The sequence below is a fragment of the Lytechinus pictus genome, chromosome 7, assembly GCF_037042905.1.
Source record: "Lytechinus pictus isolate F3 Inbred chromosome 7, Lp3.0, whole genome shotgun sequence".
Taxonomy (NCBI): Eukaryota; Metazoa; Echinodermata; class Echinoidea; order Temnopleuroida; family Toxopneustidae; genus Lytechinus; species Lytechinus pictus.
In genome coordinates, this window is record NC_087251.1 from 47,302,884 (window position 1) to 47,327,296 (window position 24,413).

Below are 24,413 nucleotides of genomic sequence, written 5' to 3' on the forward strand. Positions count from 1 at the left end.
AACTTTGGTGATTTTTAAAGATATTTTTAAATAAAAAAATATATAGATTTTTCACATTGGGCAGGGTGAAGATAACTGCCATATCCACCAACCGACGCTGGGTACGGCCATGGAGATGACCTCACATTAGCATGAAACAGGTTCTAACACCACAAGCTTACCTTTTTTAAGTGTTAGAATAATCACCACCCCCCCCCCCCCAAACACACACACAAACACAAGTAAAAATTCTAGAACAACTGCCATGCCTACTTCCAGGCAGGGGCGGAAATCTCTCCCAAAAGGTAGGGGGACAAGGGGCTGGAAAAATTGACAAGCAAAAAAAAAAGTTATCTCCCCCAAAGTAAGGTCATCTCGTCCAAAATACAAGTTTTATTTCCATTTTGAATGAAGTATTTCTTTTCATCACAAAAGACCAAAAAATAGTAGGGGGACATTTGATATTGTGTCCCCCTACTATTTTGAGTAGGGGGGTGGGGCCCCCTGTCCCCTCTGGGATTTCCGCCTATGCTTCCAGGGGCTATGGCTTCGTCTTTTTTTAAGTCGTTTTGTCGCCCTCCTCTTTCCTTTTAGAGGGGAAGAGAAAGTGTGTTAAGCGCCCCTCCTAATGAGAAATACGCTACTTGAAATAATAGCTTCTATGCATAATTATGAACTAATGCTTTTACAAGAAGGACTCAAATGCTCCACTATACAAGATAAGGAGCGGGTATAATTATATACATATCTAGCAAGAAGTCGTGAACTTGTTGTAAGGGATAGATTGGATATATGCAAATATTGAATTTGTGAAACATTCATTCTGGTGAATCCAGAAACTTGATAATCGGGAAACATCGCCTCCATCAAGTGGGTTTATTATCATCAATCGTTAATCTCAAAATAGTTATTCCATATCTCTCCCCTTCCTTCTTTCTTTCTTTCTTTCTTTCCTTCCTTCCTTCTTTCTTTCTTTCTTTCTCTACATATAAATTGGTACACAGTTCTGTCTATTTATGCCATATATTCTTTTTCAATGTGCTAATATCAATACCATAACTATGATTCATCATTCATCATCATCATAATCATCATCACCATCATCATTGGCATCACCATCACTATTTTCATCATCATCATCATCGCCATCATCATCACCATCACCATCATCATCATCATAATTTTCATCCCCATAATGACCATTGAAATATAGGTATAGTATAGTTCTATCTTGTATATCATTACATACAAGTATGTATTCGAGATGAAGAGTTTTACGATAATAGAGAATATGAAAATAATATGAAGAAGTGCAAACTACCATGTTTTATGAGATACTATTATTTACTTCCTACCAATGGTGTACATATTGGAGGAGGGGAGGAGGCTTAAGGGCCATGGACCCCCTAAAGATTTCAAGGTCGAGATAAAAAGGTGAAGAGAGAAAAAGGGAGGGAAAAGGGTGAAAGTGACATTATTTCTTAATTACTATATCAAAATCTATCACAAAATTATACAAATGATTTTTTTTTAATTCACTCGCTTTGCTTTCTCACAGCTTCTTAGAAATATTGCTCCAATAAGCCATGCATGGCACTCTCAAAATTTCTGGCTCATTACACCACTGCTTCCTTGGTTTATAAAAACATAAGGTACACAATTAATCTTCCATTTCCATTTATGATATTTTTTATTAGTGTCATTGTCATATAAGACCAATAAATAACACTTCTAAATTACTCTGTATCAGGAGAACTTACTTTAATGGCCCTTACAAAGATAGCAAACATAAGGCCCATTGCACATAATTTCTTTGTAAAAACAATTCCATAACTTCAGTAATATCATGGAACATTAACCAATAAATTTTCAGGCTCATCATATTTATTGAGTGCTTCTTCAAAAATATATCAGTATAAAAGACTATTCCGATGTGTGTTTTTAAAGGGAGGGGGGTGGGGTATAACAGATTGAAGATTCTAATATGCCTGTAACGCAATGTAGTATAAGTATTTGAGGGAACTTTTACCCACAAAGCCTTTTAGGCCTTTCCTTAAGTTCTCTTATTTCATTTCATATTGTCATGTATTTGTATATTGGCATATTATGTGATAATCATTTATGTTATACTTTGTAAATATCTTTTTATTGAAATGAAATAAATGGATTCAATCAAAAATCAAAATTCATACAATAGTTCATATAAAAACAAAATTAAAATGTCACTACTTTATATGGTATTTCAATGAGTATTACTTTTTCCCTAAGCATCAATCTTATACAATAGAAGAAAATTTACTTTCAACCTGTATGAAATATGAGTCGGATAAAAAACTAGCACATCAATGATGTGGAGCTCATCCAACATCTCACAACCAAATTTAACACAATTTTTAATTTCATCCCAGTTGATACTTTAGTGAATCATATTTATATTGGTGACATACATTAAGGAAACAGAATTGAAGTTGGTGAACCTCATGAGGCTCTCAGATAGAAAAAAAAATCAAAATCAGTCAAGTAGTCAACAAATAAATAAGAAGCATCTTGTTTTTGTGAGTTTTGAAAAATATGCATAAATTAGCATATTTAATGAGTTTCAAAATTCTGTGTAGAAATGTTGGATCCCACCTTAAGCTATCATATAAAGCAAACAAAATTGAAACTGATCACCAAACGAAGGAGAAAGGGTATTTTTTGTGTGATTTATGAATAAATTTTGCATAAATTAGCATAAATAGTTTTCTACTCAAAATTTCAAAATTCTGTGTAGAAGTTTGATGAACCTTATGAAGTTCTACCAGATGGAAGAAAAAGAAAATCGGTCAACAAATGAAGAAGAAGCATTTTTTGTGAAAAAAAATGCGCATAAATTAGCATATTGAATGAGTTTCAAAATTCTGTTTAGAAATTTTGAATCCCCCGCCTAGTGCTATCATAGTAAGCAAACAGTATTGAAATTAGACTTGAAATGACGATTAAGAACATTTTGAAATTGCGGATGGACGACGGACGCCACACCACGGCATAAGCTCATCTGGCCCTTCGGGCCAGATAAGCTTAAAGAGTATCATCATCTCTGTTGTTTTATACAAATTCATTGTTGATAGTTCATTTCTGAAGATACTGTGCATTCTATGATTTTGGTAAGTGAATGTCTTGTTAACATAGATTTTTATCTTAATTTATGCCCAGAAATTCCTTGAATTTAAAGGAAAATTGCAAGCTCAATGCATAATCAAGTCAAAGTGAACTCAGAGTCGTAGTTAATGAAAAATACATATGATTTTATTATTTGTAATACATTCTTACAGTGCTGGCAATGATATGACTAGACATTTTGAAGATTCTCATTTTCATTAAATATTGGGAATATGAAACAATTTCCATTGAATTATCAAGAAAATTATTTGCCCAATATATCCAAAATGAACTATATTTCAGTACACCTCTAAGCCAATGAGAGGAAGTTGTCTTTAAAGCCTATTATTAAATGAATGATGCCTCGCAGAATCCATATATCAAATTTTATGGATGCTATTAATCTCTTGAAGACTTGATCAATATTTGATCAGGTAAATGATCAGATTAAAACCAATAACAATTGCTTGGTAAGCAAATGAAACTCTTTCAAGATGTTGATTTTATGAATGTAGGTGTATGGCAAAAGTATTTGATCAGAGTGGTTTCTGATCGGAAAATCATTATAAAATTTTTAATTTCATCTTTCAATGTCATCTAACTTATGACCCACATTTAAAGTGGTAAATAAATTAGAAGATAAAATCTCTTATCTAAAAATGATCATTGTATATTTATTCAACAGCTTTTTTATGGGTTCATCGGAAAGAACTTCATAATACACCCATACTGATAAATCTCAATGGGGTAACCTGGGAAGCATTCCTTGAAACAACTAGAAATTTGACGTGTCCAAAAGACAAAGATGCCCCCGCTTAACGCGATCAGAAATTCATTCAATATGATTGAACTTAATATTGTGCAGAAACCAATATGCATATATATATAATGAACAATTTAAGACCTTTGAACCAACTCACATATATAATGAGCTGTGACCTTTGACCTGCGGACTCCGAATTCGAACTTACCCTGTATTTTGGATTTGTCTACCTACACACCCAAATTTTTCCCAAATTTTTAAAAAAATCTGTTGAATATTTCATAAGTTATCAAGTGGAAACCAACTCGCATATTTAATGAGCTGTGAGTCTGTGACCTTTGACCTGCGGACTCCGAATTCAAACTTAGCCTGTATTTTGGTGTCATCTACCTGCACACCAAAATTTTTTAATTATCCATTCAATATTTTTCGAGTTATTGCGCAGAAACCAAGTGGGGGGACGGAAGGACGGATGGACAGGGGCAACGCTTAATGCCCCCTCCGGACTTTGTCTGCGGGGGCATAAAAAGTCAGTGATTTTCACTTAAATTCTTTCTTAGGTTGATTCCGACCTCTAACTATTAAATGGCCCAAAAATTCCAAATTTTTTGTTCACAGACTCTTTGTAGGATCCCGATCAAACGTACTTCAAAAAAATTTGGTATTGCAATTTTTTTCTTATGTATTTTATTGTTTTTTAAATTTCTTTTGTATTTCAATGTTTTTTTACTTTTTGATTTTTATTGTTTTTTCGATGGAAATTGTTGCAGACTTAATTCTGATCATAAAGAAGACAAAATTAGTTAAGTTTTATCATTAAAAATAGAAAAAATTATCAATTTATGAATTTGGCTAAATACACAATTTGCATTGGATTTGTACATGAATTCAAGTTTTTGAGCAGTTTTTGGTCTGACATGCACTTACATAATGTTGCGTAATTTCGTGACCATGTACCCGGGCATCACAAATTTGGTCTCAAAAGTTGTGCAAGATTTGAAAATCAAAAGTCAGCGAGCGGCGCGGTTGAAAAAATTTGCGCAACGGATTTATCATGGAAAAACCCTTTTAGGGTTGAGGCATTTCATAGTAGAAATATCCATACTCAGTTCCTTCCTTTAAAACACATTCAGCCATTGCCTTTGGTGTGTTAAGATTTTTTCCAAAGTCATGTGAGCAATTAGTGTTCAAGGGTAATTTCACCCTAAAGAAAATTTTTTTTTTTTAATCAGTCTCGCCTGCATTACGCAATTCAATACAGCAGCAGTACTGCCTTTGAAAACAGCTAATGAATAATTATTCACAAAAGAAAACACTCATACAGGTGTATGATATTAATAAAATACTGTGTCCATTCCCCCAAAATGACCTCTGACTTGATTACCCATGTCAATGTTTCATGAGCTAGATTCATAAACTTTCTAAGTTATGATGCCAATTCACCATATACTCCCAACACTGCCACAGGTCATTAACCTTTAAATGACCTTTGATCTTGGCCATGTTCCTGAAACGCACACAGGGTATTCAGGGACACATTGCTGCCCTAACATGTATGTCAAAGTTTCATGAACTAGATCCATAAACTTTTAAAGTTATGACAATTCCACAAATACCCCCAACATTACCAAGGTTTGTTGACCCTAAATTACCTTTGACCTTGGTCATGTGACCTGAAACTCCCACAGGATGTTCAAGGATACTTGATTGCTCATGTCCAAGTTTCATGAACTAGATCCATACAATTTCAAAGTTATGATGACAATTCCTCAAATACCCCCAACATGGTTAAAGTTCATTGACCCTAAGTGACCTTTGACCTTGATCATGTGATCTGAAACTCGCATATGATATTCAGGGATACATGATTGCTCTTATGTCTAAGTTTCATGAACTAGATCCATAAAATTTTTAAGTTATGACAATTCTTTTTTTTTATAATAAAGTTTAATTGATTTTTACATCACAAAATTTCTTTTTACTTCACATTATATGGGGAAGCTGCTCCCAAATAATGTCACAATACACACAAAAAAATCTAATACAGTTTTAATCTGTGATCGATTTCCCCCAATCCTTTACCAGTAGGCCTACTTTTCATTATCATTCTGCTATTCTTACGATAAACTTTTTGTCATGTTGAATTTCCCTTTATTGCCCTCACAGATTCTTTTCAGTTTTTAAAGGAAATTTTTGCGATTTCCCCATCAAAATGTTTAAATCAGGTACATAATAAGTGTAAATCACAAGTATTGATGAAATTCCAGTAATTATAATTCCATTAAACAGAGTTAAAATATAGAGACTCTTACTTATTTAGAGTTTACTTTAGTCCTCTTTGCATCACTACTATGCAACAAATCTCTATCACTCTCTCCTCTCCTTTCCTTTTCAGGAAATCCCTTACCTGGCCCAGTCACTTGCCTCACACTGATATTTATCCTGCCATGTTTCAGGTATTCCTCAAATTCTTTCCACAGATCCTCTCTAGATAGACTTCTAATTGCACTTGATATGTTTTTGGATACCCCAGAAATGTCAGTAATGCAGGGGTCTGCCGAGTTTGACGGGTAAGTCCTAGATGCAGAGACAGTATCTGTGACAGATGTTCTCTTGATGCAGCTACCTAGACGTTCACATGGCTCATCTGTAGAAGAATTGTATGGACACTGTTCAAGGGTGTTCTTTGGTCTATGATCTCCAGCAACACTTGATGCAACAGAATCTGAAAGCTTTCCCGAATGTTCAACATCCACATCAACTGCTGCATTGCATGTTTCGTCACACTGATCATTCATGCCCTGTTGCGAACCTCTTGGAGCCAGGTTGTTGTTTGGTTTTTGATTCCCTGTGGCACTTATTGTAACAGAATCTGAAAGCTTTGCAATATGTTCAACATCCGCATCAACTGCTGCTTTACATGTCTTGTCACACAGATCCTCTATATTCTCCTGTGCTGTGTGATCTCCAACATTCAGAGTGCTTCCAGTGACATATTCTTCTTCTTCACTCTCTTGTTGCTGCAGAAGATCATCAGTTAGGTCAAAGCACCGTGGAAGCTGACCTTCCTTACGGGCATACATGATCCTTGGTACAGCATGATAGGCAAGCCTTGATGCACCTCCCAGGACAATGACATCACCACTCCTTAAGTGCAAAGCCATTGGCTTGGTAGCTTTGGTAGTGCCTCCCACCAAGAAGATAGCTGACTGTCCAAGGCTATGAATTAGAACAATTACAAAGGGTCTGAAATTTAATTAATATCTCATATAAGCCCTCTAGTCTGAGCCTTTGGGGCATTAACAAATTCTCTTGTGTAGCTTTAAGTACAGATAGAAATTGAGAATCAAATCTGTTGAATCTCTAAGTTTATATGAATTACCTCCTGCAAAACATAACCTAGGACTGCTAATATAAAGGCTTCCATAAGAAATAATATTCCATTTTGTTATTGTTCAAGATCTAAAATTCTGGAGAATAACTTGCAAGGACAATACAAGGATCTTACATGAAATATGTCTGACACTGAATAAGAGACAAATATGGGGTTTCATAAAGTTACAATCAACTTGATGCACGACCGGTGACCCTTTCCTGTGAGTTAAATCAACACCAATAGAAATTTGGCGATTACCACAAGAAAGGATCACCAGTCGTCCACACAGTCATGCGCAACTTACAAACAGCTTTATAAAACAGCCCCCTGGCACTTTACCTGTATGAAATGAGCGGAGCAGTGAGGTCAAATTCTGAATGATCGGTATGACCTCCAAGTGTAGAATCCATGTGGTAGAAATTCACGATGCCTGCCTGAGCCTTGAATTGAGGGTAGCCAAGTACCTCGGCAATCAGGGCTGTCATAAGACCCAGGTCCTCTGGGAACGGGGAGTACTGGTCCTCGTTGTAGACCTTGTTGTCCCAGTCATAGTGGTAGCCCAGGGTCACCCATCGCAGCTGGTCCATGGCAGTCTTGTCTTTGGTCTTCTGACTTGGGGAACTGCATAAGGGAAGAAGTGCACTATTTTGTGTCTGTATGTTCAACAATAATAATAATAACATCATATTCATTCGGGGTAGCCACCTTAGTTTCGAAAAATGTTCTACCAGTGGACCCTGATTAACAGGATGATGTTTCATGCAAATGCAAGATTGTTACATTCAAATGCACTATCCGACTATCATAGGCGAGTCTTTTAGTTTTAAGGATTTTATTTTCTAATGCCTTGCAAAAGGGAATATATTTGGGGGCCAGTAACACAAATCTTCACAACTGATTTTTGGGCTGTTTTTTACAACTGATCATACAAAATAATCATTGCAATCAATCGCAGAAATCAACCCTATGATCAATTGCTACACTTCATGTTACAGGGCCTTGAGAGCATCAATCAACAAGGAGCATACCTGTCCTTCTTTCTCCTGGTCTGCCACGGATTACAAAGCTGATCAGGGTGATGGTGTGTGTCTAAGTTGGTAACGTTGGGTTTACATGGGTAGTCAGCTAGGCAGCGTCTCACCCAGTATCTCTGAGCTCCCGGCAGGAAGGGATTCCTGATGAATTGAAATCCTGAGAAAAAACAAAGGGATCAATTCGGGAGGAATTTGAATGAGAATGACAGCGAGACCATGGAAGTGTGGTGGAACGAGGCGGATTAAACACACTCGCGCAGTACATTGACAGGGCCCACCACTGTGCTAAAACAGTATGGCTCGTAAAATGGAACCTGGCTAGTTCTGCCTAGTCTGCAGGCACAGACCCTGATTGAAACTTTGATCAACAGTTGTGTCTCCATGCAAAGACTAGCACATACAAGAGGGCCTTCAGTACACAAGGCATGAGTAGGCTGCAATTCAGACCCTTAACTCGAGTGAAGGGTTTGATAAGCAAGCTAAGTTCTGCCACTGTGTGAATGTGCACATCCACGTATACATGAACGTAACCTTGGAGATTAGTATAACCTTTCCACGCCTACTTCATACCAAGGCACACTTGGTGCCGCGCATACTTCGCATTTCACGCTCAAACAAATAATGCATTGTTTCGCTGCCTGAAATAATCCAGCACAGAGGGGATCATGGCCCAGCGCACAAAGAGATAAACATGAATAAGAACACAAAGCATGCATGTTTTGGTCAATGATGGGTCGTACTGGGGCCCAATTTTAAAAAACTTGTTATCATAACAAAATTACAATAACAGTTAAAAGCTACGGAAATCCTTCAATTTGATTGGCCGATAGTAAAGCTGTAACAGAAATCATTATCATAAGGGGTCTTCACGTAAAAGGACCATGGTATTGGTAAGGGCATGGCTAAGCCTGTGGAAAAGGCCATAACATGGGTAGATTATGTGAAAATATGATTAACTTAAAAGAGTGATTATGAACATAAATACATATCAATTGATAAATAACCAATACAGATAAAAATGCAAATATTATTATACAGGTGATTAGAAAATATCACAATTTTATGGGAAAAAAATACAAGGCTAGACCACCTGAACAACAAAATTATATACCTGGGAATTCATGAGTCCCATAACACTGCCATTCACTGGGATTTTTCAGGCCAAAGCTTGCTGCTTCTGATCTTGTCTGCTTGGTGTCATCCTCTTGGGGAATCTGGAATCTATAGAGCTTGAATGGAATTGGATATTTAAAAGTACTTTAGTATGCTAACAACTCAACTTACACAACTATATCAAATATACTGATAATTATGTCATAATTGCAGCATAGTATATTGGAAAGCATAATTAGGTGACTAAACCACAAGATTTCACATAAGATAGTAATCGTCGATCTCTTTATCAAATGAAATTTTCAATCAAATCTAAAGACATGAAATGGTGTAGCCAAGCTACACCATCGTTCCCTTATCACAAACAACACCATCGTCGTAGTTTTAGTAGTTGGAATCTTGTTAAGAATCGTAAACAAAATCTATAAGAATCTTGTCAAGAGGGATTTTGTAATTGAGTATGGAATGGAAGTGTCCATAAACTTTTGAGTCCCAGATGGAGAGTTTACATACATGTACCTAAACTAGATAGATGTTCTTGATTCTTCATTATAAGGCACATATTGAATTTAATACAAATCAAAATAAAAGAGTGGATATATATTTTCCTTGTCTTTTGATTATATTTCTATTCTTTGAATAAGTTATAAAGGCAAAAATGATTGAAAAAAATAGATTAATGAACATGTGAATAAACAAATGAATAAAAGAACAAAGAGATACATACATAGGAATTCACTAGTCAGACAGACAGACAAATGAATAAGTGAATAATCGAATAAATAAAATATTGCCATGCAAGCAAAAAAAAAATAGGGAGAGGAGGAAGAGAGGGAAAGGATACAGAATGAGGAAATGATGATGATGATGATAAAACATAAAAAGAAAATAAAAATTAGAAATTAATAAATGTAAACAGAAAAAAAAAAGAATCCTGAGAAGAGAATGGGGGAAGAAAATAAATAAATAATGATAATAAAACAAGGTGTTTTTACTTTTTAGGGTATTAAAGGGAAAAAAAACTGGAATAAAAATGAAAACCACAAAATAAATAAAAGTAGAATACTAGTAGTACACTCTGGAAAAATATAGGAAAGGAAAATCAAGGGGTGAATTTACTGAAATAGGAAAATAACAAAAGTTAAGGGGGAAAGAACAGAACAAATCAAGAAAAAATTATGAAAAGCAAGATTCAAGACAAGTGAGAAATAAATGGGGAAAGCATATGCAACAACAAACAAAAGCAACAAAAACAACAATAACAAAATTAAAGCAACAAACTGTAGGTATAGCCCCAAAATTGCTGTGAAAGTGTGAATAATTTTTTTTAAGCAGAAAATAAGATTTAACACACAATCGTATCATTTCGTCTTGTCCAGGGGCAGATCCAAGATTTTCCAATAGGGGTAGGGGGCACATTTCAAAGATGAAAATTTGACAAGCCAAAAAAAATTTCTCACTTTCAAGAGGGGGCACACTGTCCTGGGTTAAAACGGCATAGATGATCTATTACGTTAACAATTTTATGATATAGGCTCTCAAAACTATCAATCATCAAAATTAGGGGGCACAGGCCGAATGTGCCCCCCCCCCAATGGATCTATCACTGGTGTTATCTTTTTGTTGTTGCCCATAATCAAACTTCAAAGTGTTAGTGTCACTGTAACGTTGATTATTATTGCAAAGTTCAATTAAGTTGAAAAAAAAACTGCACTGCCAGTGCCAGTGGTACATATTCTATTTCTAGCTGGTGATTTAGCCAATATGAAATTTGTACACAACCAACACAAATATGTGATAAGGCCAATTTACTTGCGTATCATCAAAATCGCACGCACTGACAATTGTCGATTGGCTCCACACACATTCTTGAAGGACCAGTCCCTTTTCAGGCTATTACGTTTTAATGAACACATGGGACTGGACTGATTCTCCGGACTTACCATTTTCTCATGTCCAGCACTGTCTGTGTCAAGCACTTCCTTAAAACAAGGAGGAGGATATTTTTTCTTATAACGCTTGAATTCTGGTCGGAAATTATCATCAAAAGCACCTTCCATGTCTATTTTTCCCTCTCTTATTTGGCCGATCCTTGACCTTGCTTAGGCGCGTACTAAGGCTCCATGGGGGCTGCCATTTTGAATATATTATCGATTATGAGGTTTTTATTTCAACAGTACAAGGTGTCCAACAAAATCCATCATCAATTTTTATTTCTTTTCTCTTATTAGTTTTGTTCTCCTCATTTTCTTTTAATGAGATATCCTTGATACATAACAAAACAGTTAAAGAAGTATTGTAATAAAAGTTAAAGAATGATCGTGTAGTATAGCGAAACAGTATTTAAAAAATTAAGAAAAAAAATATTCACAAAAAGTCAACATCACATTGCCGCAAAGGGGCCGCAAAACAAAAAATTAATGTCAGAAACTGAGAAAGGATTGAAGAAACGCAGGGATGGGAGAAAGGGAGAGAGAGAGAGAGAGAGAGAGAGAGAGAGAGAGAGAGAGAGAAGGGTTGAAATATATGAATGACGTATAGATGGGGTGGGGGCTTGGGGGCCATGAACCCCCTTCCAAATAAGTAAGCTAAAGTAAATAAATAAATTAAATAAATAAATAAATAAATAATAATTGAAGAATAATATAATATTTTATAATAATAAAAAGAATTGAGAATCTTCTTCTTAATCATTATCATTATCATTATTATTATTATTATTATTATTATCATCATCATCCGTCATCATCATCATTGTTATTATTATTCTCCTCCTTCATCTTCATCTTCATCTTCACCTTACTTATCTTCTTCTTCATTTCATCTTCTTTATCATCTTCTTCTTCTCCCTTCTCTCCTTCTCCATTTTATTCTATACTAATTATTGCCCACATTATCGTAGACATGGTTAAAAAAGGAATATTTGATTTTAAAAAGTCATTAGTCAAAACATTTTGTGCCATTTTGTGTCCGAAAAATTTGATTAGGAAAAAAAAATTCATCAGTCAAAATTGTTGGCCATTTCCTCCCCCCCCCCCCAATAAACAACCTGCTTTCCCCTCCTATTTTTCTTTCTTTTTGAAAATTGAGGGGTTCGATCGACCCCCGATCCCCTGGCTACGGGTTTGTATAACACATCTATATGGTTATAAACGAATGCGGCGTGTAGGTATATGCATGGGGAGGGGGGTGTGGTCGGCACAGAACGCTCTTCACCGTTTTCCTGACGCGCAATCGCAGTTGTTGAATTGCTTTCATTACGTCACAATAATAAGCGAGCAACGTGAAGAAACTTTAAGCCAATCATATTGCAGGGATCAGCCCATTGGAGATATCCGTGACGTCACAATCGTTTTATAGAGCTACGCACAATTGTAATGTTTATGTATTTTAGCAAGTTGCTATATGCTTCATTCTTATTGAATTCCCCTAGCATTCGGATGTCTTTGCATCTTGCTTGCTTCAAAATGCCAAACAGGTCTTCGAGAAAACGTCGATCCTTTGGGCGATTTAGAAAAACAGTCACCAGCGCTTTTCGGAAATTATTCTGCTGTTTACTGGGTAATGATTTGATTTGCAGTTCCCCCACGTTTTAGTATATATCCCTTTCATTTTTGCGACAAAATTATTATTTGGGTTATTGCGTATTTCAAATGTTTACGTTTTCGTTTTGTAGCTAAATTCACTTTATTAATGCAACCAAAATCTAGATTAAAAAAATACAACTATTTTTTTTTCATACTATTTCAAACAAAATTCTTGAATTATTTTATCCGTTCTTCCTGCCAGCTTCTCCTGATGAGTCCCATCACCGCAGACTGACTGCCGATGATATCAGACTGGTAAGATAATAAAGTATAATAACTAAATTTGTAATCGTTTCTGTTAAAAACTCATATCATTATTGATATTATTTTCTTAATGCCGGATAGTCGAATAATTAGTTATTATCTATTTTTTTTCTTTCAATACTTTCATTTGAATCCAAAATATTTTGATTTCAAGAATATATCTCTGAAAATCAATGTTGGTGCTTTCTGTGGAAATGTATTTAGGTTAAAAGAACATGCAGATGTATTGGTCAAAAGGATTTTTTAGGTAAATTTAGGACTGTGTTGGCTAATATCGGGATTTAAAAATTTTTCTTTGTTTTTGTTTGCCCCCATCCCGTATAGGGATCTTCATTTAGTAATTACATTAAGCCCCCCCTCAATATAACTTTTAGGCTAATTATATATACCAAACATTATTTTTAAATTATGTTTCCATGATAAACTCTTCACTTCGGTAGTCTTCATGTCGCTTAAGGCAGTATCGCATAACAAAAATGAAGAGTAAATGTGCATAAACAAAAAATATATATAATACCCGGGATATAATAGAGTTTATTATGCCAGTCCTTGCTTCTCAATTGCCTGCTTTCCAGGTTCACGTTTCATCTTGCGAATCCATCTTAGCCTCCTCAGCTCACAGTCTTCCTGATCTCTGCCAAGCTGACGTAACTATAGCTAGCCAGGGTCTTGACAGCGACATCGCTCTCTTTCCTACAAACCTCTCTACGAACAACGCCACTGACTACTACAATGACTGCTTGAGTTGGCATTCCAGTTTGGTATCCGGTAGCGTCAGTGAATTGGCTTCACTTTTCGAAAACGAAGACTATGACGACTTCGTACGCGATCGTTGCGATGAGGGCACCATGTGTAGCAGTACGACAATCGATATGTCGTCTTTAGACTTGTCAATAAGTGAGATTGAAAGAGGATTTTTTAATGACAATCAGACAGTCGCTGAAATTATTCTGCTGCAAATGATAAGACAAGTGGTTTTCAAAAACTATGGCTGACAACACTATATGGAAATGTATTGATAATAAAAAAAACTTTAGTTTTTTATTGCAAGTCATATCTGTTTGTTTATTACGATAATGAGTTTTGATAAATATCCATCCTCTCCTCAGCTCCCTTTGTAAATGTGCTGGCCCCTCCCTATTCCCTCCCCCTTCACATTAAATCTCACTTTATCTTTCTGACCCAGTCCCAATTTGACAATGCAAAATTAACATTGAAAAAAAAAATCATCTAAAAAGGTTTTCGCATGATTTTTTTTGAAAATATTTATTCTGTTTTCTTTTACAGGTTAAAAACAGAATACAAAGAAGTAAGATTCCCCTATTTTTGCATATATACTTTGGAAATAAAAACCGTTTAGAGCAGTAGAAAACTTAAAAGTTCATGTATTTCTACACTTTTTAAATAGTTTACATGAAGGTGTCGTGGTGTAGTGGTTCAGTCACTTGACTTTTAAACCAAGGGTCGAGGGTTCGAATCCCACCCGGCGCTATTTGCCACTCTCCTCCCAAGTGTCAGTTATGGATGGATGGATACCCGATAGGATGTGAAAGTCAATGTGATTAGATTGGCATGATTGTGTGCACCGATAATAGGTTGCCCAGCCAAGATACCCCCCCCCCCCCCCAGGGAGTGGAGATGGTGCACTCTATGTGTGGAACAGTGATGAACCCTATAACCGGAGTAACAAATATGTAAAACGCTTAGAAATCAAAGTATGAATTGATATATAAATGTAAAAAGAATTATTATTTAAACAAATGATCTGTCGATTTATGCATGAGTAGGCATATTTTGAACTTTAAAAGAGGGAGCGGGATGGATGGAAGAGAATGAGTTTATTGCAAAGAGAGGAGGGTGAGAATGAGAAGGGAAAGAAAGAGAGAGGGGGTAGGGTAACGGAAGAGGGTATCAGTGTGTTTAAAGAGTGATCCTACCCAAATGAAAAGTTGTGTTAAAGAGGAAAAGAAAAATCAGCCATGTAGATATAGGTAAAAAGTTTGAAGAAAATCAGAAAGTTATGAAAATTCAAAAGTTATAAAACTTCATTTATACATGGAGACTTCAAATTGGTCGCATTGGTGATATCGTAATGATGTACTCCAATGCATAAAGCGGCTAAAATGTCATTTTTTCCCCAATAAGTTTTATTTCAGATTATATTATTCATTCATTTCATGAGGGCTTAAATCTTCTCCTTACAAAACTGCCAATAAACAAGTGAATTTATTGTATAATATAAGATGAATTGCTTGAGAGCCTCATATGTAATCAAAATATTCTACGATCATTGGGTTCTCTTTCATAAAATATATGGTGTCATCGACTTACTCATTTGCATCACATAAGTTAAGTTCATAAGTTCATTCTATTTGTCTTCCAACTTTAAGTTTGAATACATGACAAACATATAAGTGTGTATGAAACAATGAGCAGAGTACATGATAAAACATACAGGTATATATAAAACAGAGTATGCAGAAAACATTGTTTTTTAAATACATTATACAGCTTAAGACAGAAAAGAAATAATTTTAAAGGAAGACGAGGAGACCTAAGTGAAGCAATGCTTGTAAATTAAGGTTCCTCATTACGAATTCAAAGAACATTGGATAAACAACAAAGAAATGACAATATAATATAATATGATAACTAAAGAGAGAGGCGGGGAGAGAAGAGGGACACATTTATGTACAAAAGGGACAAAAAAGGGGACATGAGGACAGAGACCAGCCAGGCCCGGGAAAGGGGGGATGTTAAGTATTGATAATTTAGCATTAACTGATAAATAACACACGAAAAATAGGCTTTACGAATCACTTCCATAGTTACTCAGTAAATAAGATTTCAATTTTCGTTTAAACACTGTAGAACTGACAGCATGTGTAATGTCAGGGTCAAGTGCATACCAAAACCTGGGTCCAGTGCAAACTAGAGTGCCCAAAGTGAACTTTGTTCTTGCACGAGATATATGGAGAGTGGAAGATTGTCTAGTATTGTAATTGAATGTGTACTTGACTATTTTTCTTAAATATCAGTGCCAGGGCTGAAGGGAGACTTCCTGAATCAAAATCATACATAAGAGATCCTAGCTGCATAAAGTAAATATCTTCCACTTTCAATAAGTGATTGTCATGAAATAAAACATTTGTATGGGCACGATTCGTTTACAATTTGGGGGGAAATCAAGCAAAGTGACATTTCATATTGGTTTTATATAAGATTTTGACGAAATCGTCAGTGACTTTGCTCTTTTTCTAAATTTATTAAAATCAACTTTCTATTCAGGTGAGAGTGACTGTACAAACATTTAGGTTTTTTTCCTGGATCTTGGAAAAACATATAGAGAGATTGGTCGATTATGATCATGACTCTGAAACCTTGCACATCATCACATGAATTAAAGGGGAATCCAGCCTTGGTCATTAAATGTTGTGTTGGGAAGGTGAAAAATAAATTAAATAGAATGGTGAAAATTTGAAAGAAATCGGACAGGCAATAAGAAAGTTATAACTGCTTTAAAATTGAGATCACTAATACTATGTAGATTTCAAATTGGCAACTGGGTAAGTAAATCATGACAAGGCCGGGGCAAGGACAACTTTCCCATAGGCCATGTACTTTATTATCAGGGATTTGTGGTTTTCTCCTAAGTACCCATTCCCCTGGGGCAGTAATCTAAATATAACCCAGGTAGTATATTGTTTTATGTCCTCATGAAAGAAAAATATAATTTGAAATAAAACTTTAGGGGAAAATGACATTTTAGTCATAATATGTATTGGAGTACATGGAAGAGTAGTCCTTGCCTGACATCACTATGACATCCCATATGCGGCCAATTTGAAGTCTCCATGAGTATAGTGATTAAGAATATATACAACTTTTAAAAATTCATTACTTTCTTGTTGTTTGTCCAATATTGTTCAAACTTTCACCGATCAACTTGTCTGATTGTTTTTTTCCTTATAAAATCAAGTTTTTATTTGGGTTGGATTCCCCTTTAAGGACGGGAGATCTACAAATTAGGGGTAATTGGTATACATGCAGACGATAAGGTTATCATTTCATCATTTAAATTAGATCATGAAGTTCGTGATGAAGGGGTATGTCCCGATCAGCTTCAATTTCCATGTCGTCACGTCAAACTGTTTGTATATGTCTGCCATGCCTGTCCACAAGATAGTGTTGGAAATAACAATCGTCCGTCGAACGGGTCTGCTCACCATAAAAGGTATATCGCTGTGGTATGCATGTTGCATATTTCCCAGAACTATTAATTTAGAGGAATGGCGTCAGCTAAGAGAAATACAGTCAGAGTTGGCATTTTAACAGGTGAGTTGAATTTCAATTCTTTAATCACTTTTTATGATTTGGTTTGGATGAAATCTACTGTTTTCCTGGGCAATTGTCTGCCTATTACGACTTTAGTCCCACATGCTTAAAAATATGTTTGTAAATTGTCGCTTGTTGTAAACTGGCGTAGCCTACTCCATATTAGAATTGTATAGATTTGTTTTGGCTGATTGAGGAATTATTTTCCTTGATTTCAATAAGATCTAGAAATAAGATGGGTCTCCCTAAAGCTAAAACAAAGGAATTATTGATATATTGGAGAGGACCAGGCCCGGGGGGGGGGGGGGGGCTTACCACAACTCGTGGGGAATGAAAAGAGAGGGCATGGAGCCATGGGGGGGGGGGCAGGCGCGTAGCCAGGGGGGGGCGGTGGGGGCGGTCGCCCCCCCCAAAAAAACGTCCCCAAAAAGAAAAAAAAAGGAAAAAAAGTGAGGAGAAAAGGAAAAGGGAAGGGAGGAAAGGGAAGAAAGGTAGCTTTGTTGTTTTTTTTTTTATTCTTTATTTTTTTTCCCAAAAGAGAAACCCCTTCTCTCTTGCTCTAAATTTATATATGAATTTTGCTTCCGCGCTGCGCGCGGTTAAATGACAATATTGAAGTTCTCCATTGTTTCCCCCACCCTTTCTCTAAGTCTAACCCTGTTTTTCCACCTCAGCTATATGTGTTTCTTGCCAGTTAAAGTTCAAATGTACACATTAGGGCATGGAATTTGAGTAAGATTAGGCCGAACTATATGAAGTTATCTTTTTTTATAATTAATCGCGCAACTTCTGGTCGGGTCGGCTCCGGGCGGGTAAAATCTTTATATCAATTTCTGCTGTCACCTCCATAAAGTCAACTTTCCCGCTTTTCAGCTCATTACTAAACAACCATAATTTTGGGGCAAACAGGTTCCTAATTTAAAAAGAAGAAGGTATAAAATTTGTGTCGTATTAAATAAAAAGTACAATATTTTTATCGAATTCTATTAAACTTCATGTCATTTCCCTGCACATTCATCTCCTGTCCTGTTTTGCGCCCTCAGTTTGAAATTTTGAATGACACTTGAGTTTCTTTATACACTACTCAAAAAAAGTTAAGGACCACTTTTTAAAACGTACATAAAGATTTTATACAAGGTGTTTTATTTCTGGAAATACCTCAGTACAACTGTCCTAAATGTCCTTAAACACGCTGTAATCAATTTCACGCATGGGTGGTTTCAGTTGTTGCACAATGTCTCTCGCATCACTGCACATCCTGAAAAGTGGGCCCCGAGGGGTATCAGCTACCGACATGAAGTGGTAAAAACGAATGTCTGAGTGTCTTTCAGGCAGTTCAGTAACGAGTGTGACCACCTCCTGCAGCAATAACGGCTTCACAGCGCTGTCTCATGGAGCTGATGAGGCGATTGATGTCTCTGACGTCCAGTGCATCCCATGCAGCCTCCAGAGCCACACCCAGCTGCTGCAGTCCAAGTGGATGGGCTTCGAGCTGCTCGAGACTCCTCCCCATCATGTCCCAGACGTGCTCTATCGGGTTTAAGTCCGGGGACCTCGCTGGCCACTCCATACGCTCAATCCCCTGGCCCTCAAGGAACTCGGTCACCACCCTAGCTCGGTGGGCACGGGCATTGTCATCCATGAAAATGATGTTTTGTCCCACATTTTCTGCAAATGGCACCACTATAGGTTCAAGGACCTCATCCCTGTACCTCACTCCTGTCATTGCTCCCCCTGGGACCACGTAGAGACGAGTACGGTTGGCGTAGGTGATGCCTCCCCACACCATGACGCTGCCTCCCCCATAACGGTCATGTTCTGCAATACAGGGGTCTGCAAATCTCTCTCCTGGTCGCCTCCAGACTCTCGAACGTCCATCATTGTGGTCAAGGGAAAATCTGCTCTCATCTGTGAACAGAACTCTACGCCATTGCTGTCTGGTCCATCTGACATGCTCCCGGGCCCAGTTGAGACGAATTCTTCTGTGAGCAGGGGTGAGTGGGACACACTGAGCTGGCCGTCTGGCATGCATATTGGCTCTGTGAAGTCGGTTACGGATTGTTTGAGTGGAAACAATCACTCCAGTTGCTGCAGCGAAGTCATTGTTGAGGCGGCGTGCACTGTGAAAGCGGTTGCGGAGGCTGAGATTCGTCAAGTAGCGATCATCTCTAGGGGTTGTCGAAACTGGTCGGCCACTGCGGGGTCTCTCGTGTGTGTCCCACTCACCCCTGCTCACAGAAGAATTCGTCTCAACTGGGCCCGGGAGCATGTCAGATGGACAGACAGCAATGGCGTAGAGTTCTGTTCACAGATGAGAGCAGATTTTCCCTTGACCACAATGATGGACGTTCGAGAGTCTGGAGGCGACCAGGAGAGAGATTTGCAGACCCCTGTATTGCAGAACATGACCGTTATGGGGGAGGCAGCGTCATGGTGTGGGGAGGCATCACCTACGCCAACCGTACTCGTCTCTACGTGGTCCCAGGGGGAGCAATGACAGGAGTGAGGTACAGGGATGAGGTCCTTGAACCTATAGTGGTGCCATTTGCAGAAAATGTGGGACAAAACATCATTTTCATGGATGACAATGCCCGTGCCCACCGAGCTAGGGTGGTGACCGAGTTCCTTGAGGGCCAGGGGATTGAGCGTATGGAGTGGCCAGCGAGGTCCCCGGACTTAAACCCGATAGAGCACGTCTGGGACATGATGGGGAGGAGTCTCGAGCAGCTCGAAGCCCATCCACTTGGACTGCAGCAGCTGGGTGTGGCTCTGGAGGCTGCATGGGATGCACTGGACGTCAGAGACATCAATCGCCTCATCAGCTCCATGAGACAGCGCTGTGAAGCCGTTATTGCTGCAGGAGGTGGTCACACTCGTTACTGAACTGCCTGAAAGACACTCAGACATTCGTTTTTACCACTTCATGTCGGTAGCTGATACCCCTCGGGGCCCACTTTTCAGGATGTGCAGTGATGCGAGAGACATTGTGCAACAACTGAAACCACCCATGCGTGAAATTGATTACAGCGTGTTTAAGGACATTTAGGACAGTTGTACTGAGGTATTTCCAGAAATAAAACACCTTGTATAAAATCTTTATGTACGTTTTAAAAAGTGGTCCTTAACTTTTTTTGAGTAGTGTAGTTCAAAATGAAGCGCTTCAGGATAAGTCAAAGAAATTAGGCATCCTTTTTTATATAATTTCAATAAATCACAGAAGTTTCAACTTTTTGCGCACAATTTTCCTTTTAATGAAGTTCAATAATCTTATAAAATCAATTGAATTAGAGCCGATGGGGTATTAGAGATATCTGCATGTGATGAAACGTCCGCCCTTTGGAATTTCAGAGTTTCATTACTCTGCGCGGGGAGGAATATATTCCTCCCGGCATATACACTTCTTCTCCTCTGTTTTGCGAGTTAAAGATATGCACTGTCGCTAAATTGTTTGTAATCAAATCTGATCTTTCTAAGGGAAGTATTCAATGTATCTTTGAGAATACCCTTTTCTCGGGGCCCTTTTCATGGCAAAAAAATTGATAACACGCTTTAGCTTCCTAGCTTCGCGCGGGTTTATTATTATTTTAATTTTCTCCATTGTATTCCTTTTTTGTACGTTCACAATCACTTTTGAAAACAAGGTTCAAAATCACAATATAGTCAACTGAATTGGAGCTGATATAGGTACTAGAGACAAGAGAGACTGCTCCTTTTCATTTTAATTTATGAAACACCAAAAGCTTCGCGCGGGAGGGGGAAACTCCCCCTCCCTGCACCCACCCCCTAGGGAGCGCGCTTCGCGCGCTCTGTAAGTGTTGGCACGCTTTGCGTGCATTTACCGCCCCCTCCAAAATGAAATCCTGGCTACGCGGTTGGGGGGGGGGGGAGAGGGAATGGAAACAAATGGGGAAAACAGAAAGAAATGAGGGGGAAAAAAACAGAAGGGGAAAAGGGTCGGGAGAGAGTGAAGAAAGGAAGGTAAATATATTTTTCCACTAAAGAATGGAAGATAAAAGGGATTGCTTCCCCCCACCCCCAAGCAAAAAGAGAAAGAAGGATTTAAGAGAAGGGTAAGGGAAAAGACCTGTTTTAAAAGAGACGGGGTGAAATAATTGGCTGAAAGAGAAGGGTGTAGGAAGGAATGTCAGTTTTTTTTGTTCATTTTTTTTAATTTTGTATTTAGGAGCCTAAAACTAAGCCCTTGCCTCCTGGCGTACTAACTATATAGATAAGAGATAAAAATTGAGAGGTATAGGCAGATCCATGGGACTGACGCTGCTGCAGACGTATTTTTGGTGGCACAAAAAAAAGGAAAAAGAATACAAAAATGAAGGAAAGAATAAAAAAAGAATAGGAACAAAACCTTGCCTACCTTGAATAATTTTCTGTAGAAAATTGTTCTGCTGTGTGTGTGTGTGTGTGTGTGCTGTCCCTTTTCCATCTTTTTCAGTTGATTACAATGTATATTTTCCTTACAGTATTTTGTTATTTGCAAAAATTTTAATTTGTTATTTTTATGGTCTTGTTTCAGTAAGCGATACATGCTCAAGAAAGGAAGCTGTTGATAAAAGTGGTCCAAATTTAAAGAAGTTAGCTGAAGATACTAGTGGGTAAGTGATTCTGTGTATTTTAAATTTCAATGTTAAAATTGTGCTACTAGTTTTTGCGGTGTAGGTAGAACTTATTTATGAAAATGATCTTAAAATTTCTTGAAGTTTTATGATATTGTGTATTTTTTTAATATGTCATATGCCGGTAGTTAGAATTTAGTTGTGTAAAATGTTTAATGATGATTGATTTGAGAGACAGTTGGTTTAGTTATTTTTGGAAACCGCATCAGAATTTAGTTTTTCATTACTTCATGTAATCAGGTAATTCCATGCCAACTAACGGGAACAATAAGAATCCATATTTCATAATAATGATTATTAAACTCTATATTCATATCATGCAAATATGTATTCTGGAATATCACCAAGGCACTAAAATCCCATTTAATATTCAAAATAATTTATTACCATGTATGAAAAATACACAAATTTGCTTTCAGACCTACAATTTTTTTACTATATTTTTTCTCTTTGATAAAAATTTGCAGTGTAAAACATTATCTCTCTGTGAAGTATTCCGTGCATTGAATAATACAAGAATCATGCAGATTAATTAGTATAGCACAGCTAAATAAAACCTAGATTTTCAACAAAATACAATACTGAAGTGTTTCGTCTTATATGTGAAGCACCACTGACTCAAATGTCTGCATATGGTTATCATTCTTACTCCATTGTCTTGTGGGCGCGTTGTGGTCTAGTGGTTCTGACTCTTGCCTTTCAAACAGAGGGTTGCTGGTTCGAATCCCAGCCATGGCGTGTTTTCCTTCAGCAAGAAATTTATCCACACTGCTGCACTCGACCCAGGTGAGGTGAATGGGTACCTGGTAGGAAGAAATTCCTCAAATGCTTGAGCGCCCAATCAAAGTAGCCGTGCTTCAGCCGGGGTACTAATAACATTATCATGTTAATCAGGGCCCACTGGTAGAACAGTTTCCAGAACTGAAGTGGCTACCCTGGATAAAATATGACATTATTATTATTATTCTGCTTTGTTCCTGTCTGTCTCTTACAGACTTGATGGTGTAGTTGTAGCTACAGGAATAGTTCCAGATGAAATTTCAAGTATCAAGGTAAGAATGGCATATGTTGAAGTGAGAACAGAGGTGAAAGGAGTGTAAATATTAGTTATCACAATCCTCAAAACAACCCAAAAAACCCAAAACTATCAGGTGCAAAGCGGGGCAGGAAAATTATTTGGTGTATTTTCAACTTATATTTACTCTAAATAACCATATACTAGTATATGAAACCTTATGATTAAAAGGGGCTAAATTGCAACTTATTAAGGCTATTCTTTTTAAGTTTTACGTTACTAGGGCTAAATCACCCTCACCCCCAATGCATTTTTCATTTGATGGTCCTGCAAACTATTAGTCAATTTGCAAAAGTTATTTATTTGTCTTTCTATTTCCTCATTACAAATTGATAAGATGGCCTTATAATGATTACAGAGAGCCATATCATTTATTCACATGAACATTGTTATAATATTGATAATTCTTTGTTCCAGGGGTTTTCTTTTAATTTGATAGTTGACTTCATCAATCAATGTTCCGTGATCTTTAGAAAAATGCTTGGCAACCTAGCTATTACTTGGTTTATACTATGAAAAATTGAAGCAAAATATTTGTTGTTGTCTTATATGTCACTACTACACATATTTCAAAAACTTGACAGGAGACTTTACTAGAATGGAGTGATGTGAAGGAGCTAGATCTTATCCTCACTACAGGCGGAACTGGCTTTGCTGATAGAGATGTCACACCAGAGGTAAGATTTATTAGCTCTATCGGAGTATAATCAAATAACCTATTTACAATGATTCTATGTACAGTACGTACATGTAGAATATATGAACAACATATAGGGGTATAACAAGAAATTAATGTCTTGATTTGTAATTCAATCATCTTATGATTATACTAATATTTAGGATAGAAATGAAAAAGGTAATCAAATTAATGATAATGATACTATCAGAAATATTGATAATCATGATACTGTTGGGTGTAGTGGCCCAGTGGATCAGTCTCTGGACTTTTTTAAACAGATGGTTCAAACCCCAGCCATAGAGCAATTTTTTTCAGCAAGAAATTGATCTATAATTTGCTGCACTCAACCCAGGTGAGGTAAATGGGTACCCGCAGGAAGTACTTCTCAAAATCTGTGAGCCCAGTAATCGGTAGCCTAGCTTAGCTGGGTTAATAT

General features: G+C 37.1%; 2 protein-coding genes across 3 annotated transcripts in view; one reads left to right on the plus strand and one right to left on the minus strand.

Annotated features, from left to right (window-relative positions):
- Positions 1 to 1,645: 1,645 nt before the first annotated feature.
- LOC129265659 (nucleic acid dioxygenase ALKBH1-like) lies at positions 1,646 to 11,564 on the minus strand. The gene is made up of 5 exons (XM_054903627.2): positions 11,350 to 11,564; positions 9,405 to 9,522; positions 8,288 to 8,450; positions 7,599 to 7,880; positions 1,646 to 7,102 (listed from the first exon to the last, which is right to left on the minus strand). The coding sequence occupies exons 1-5, from the start codon at positions 11,464 to 11,466 to the stop codon at positions 6,196 to 6,198; spliced, it is 1,587 nt and encodes a 528-aa protein (XP_054759602.2). The 5' UTR covers positions 11,467 to 11,564; the 3' UTR covers positions 1,646 to 6,195.
- A 5,884-nt stretch (positions 11,565 to 17,448) lies between these two features.
- LOC129264112 (gephyrin-like) overlaps positions 17,449 to 24,413 on the plus strand; it is a 47,671-nt gene continuing 40,706 nt past the window's right edge. For both annotated transcript variants that reach the window (XM_064102936.1, XM_064102935.1), the window contains exons 1-4: positions 17,449 to 17,592; positions 22,124 to 22,202; positions 23,218 to 23,275; positions 23,883 to 23,975. In XM_064102936.1, the coding sequence (XP_063959006.1) occupies positions 17,547 to 17,592; positions 22,124 to 22,202; positions 23,218 to 23,275; positions 23,883 to 23,975 (276 nt within the window). In that variant the 5' untranslated portion in view covers positions 17,449 to 17,546. The remainder of the gene's footprint in view (positions 17,593 to 22,123; positions 22,203 to 23,217; positions 23,276 to 23,882; positions 23,976 to 24,413) is intronic.

Coding starts and splice junctions, on each gene's coding strand:
- LOC129265659 (XM_054903627.2), bottom strand. CDS start 11,466: ATGGAAGGTGCTTTTGATGATAATTTCCGACCAGAATTCAAGCGTTAT. Junction 9,523..11,349: donor GTGCTGGACATGAGAAAATG/GTAAGTCCGGAG, acceptor ATTCCATTCAAG/CTCTATAGATTCCAGATTCC. Junction 7,881..8,287: donor ACCAGGAGAAAGAAGGACAG/GTATGCTCCTTG, acceptor TCCCTTATGCAG/TTCCCCAAGTCAGAAGACCA.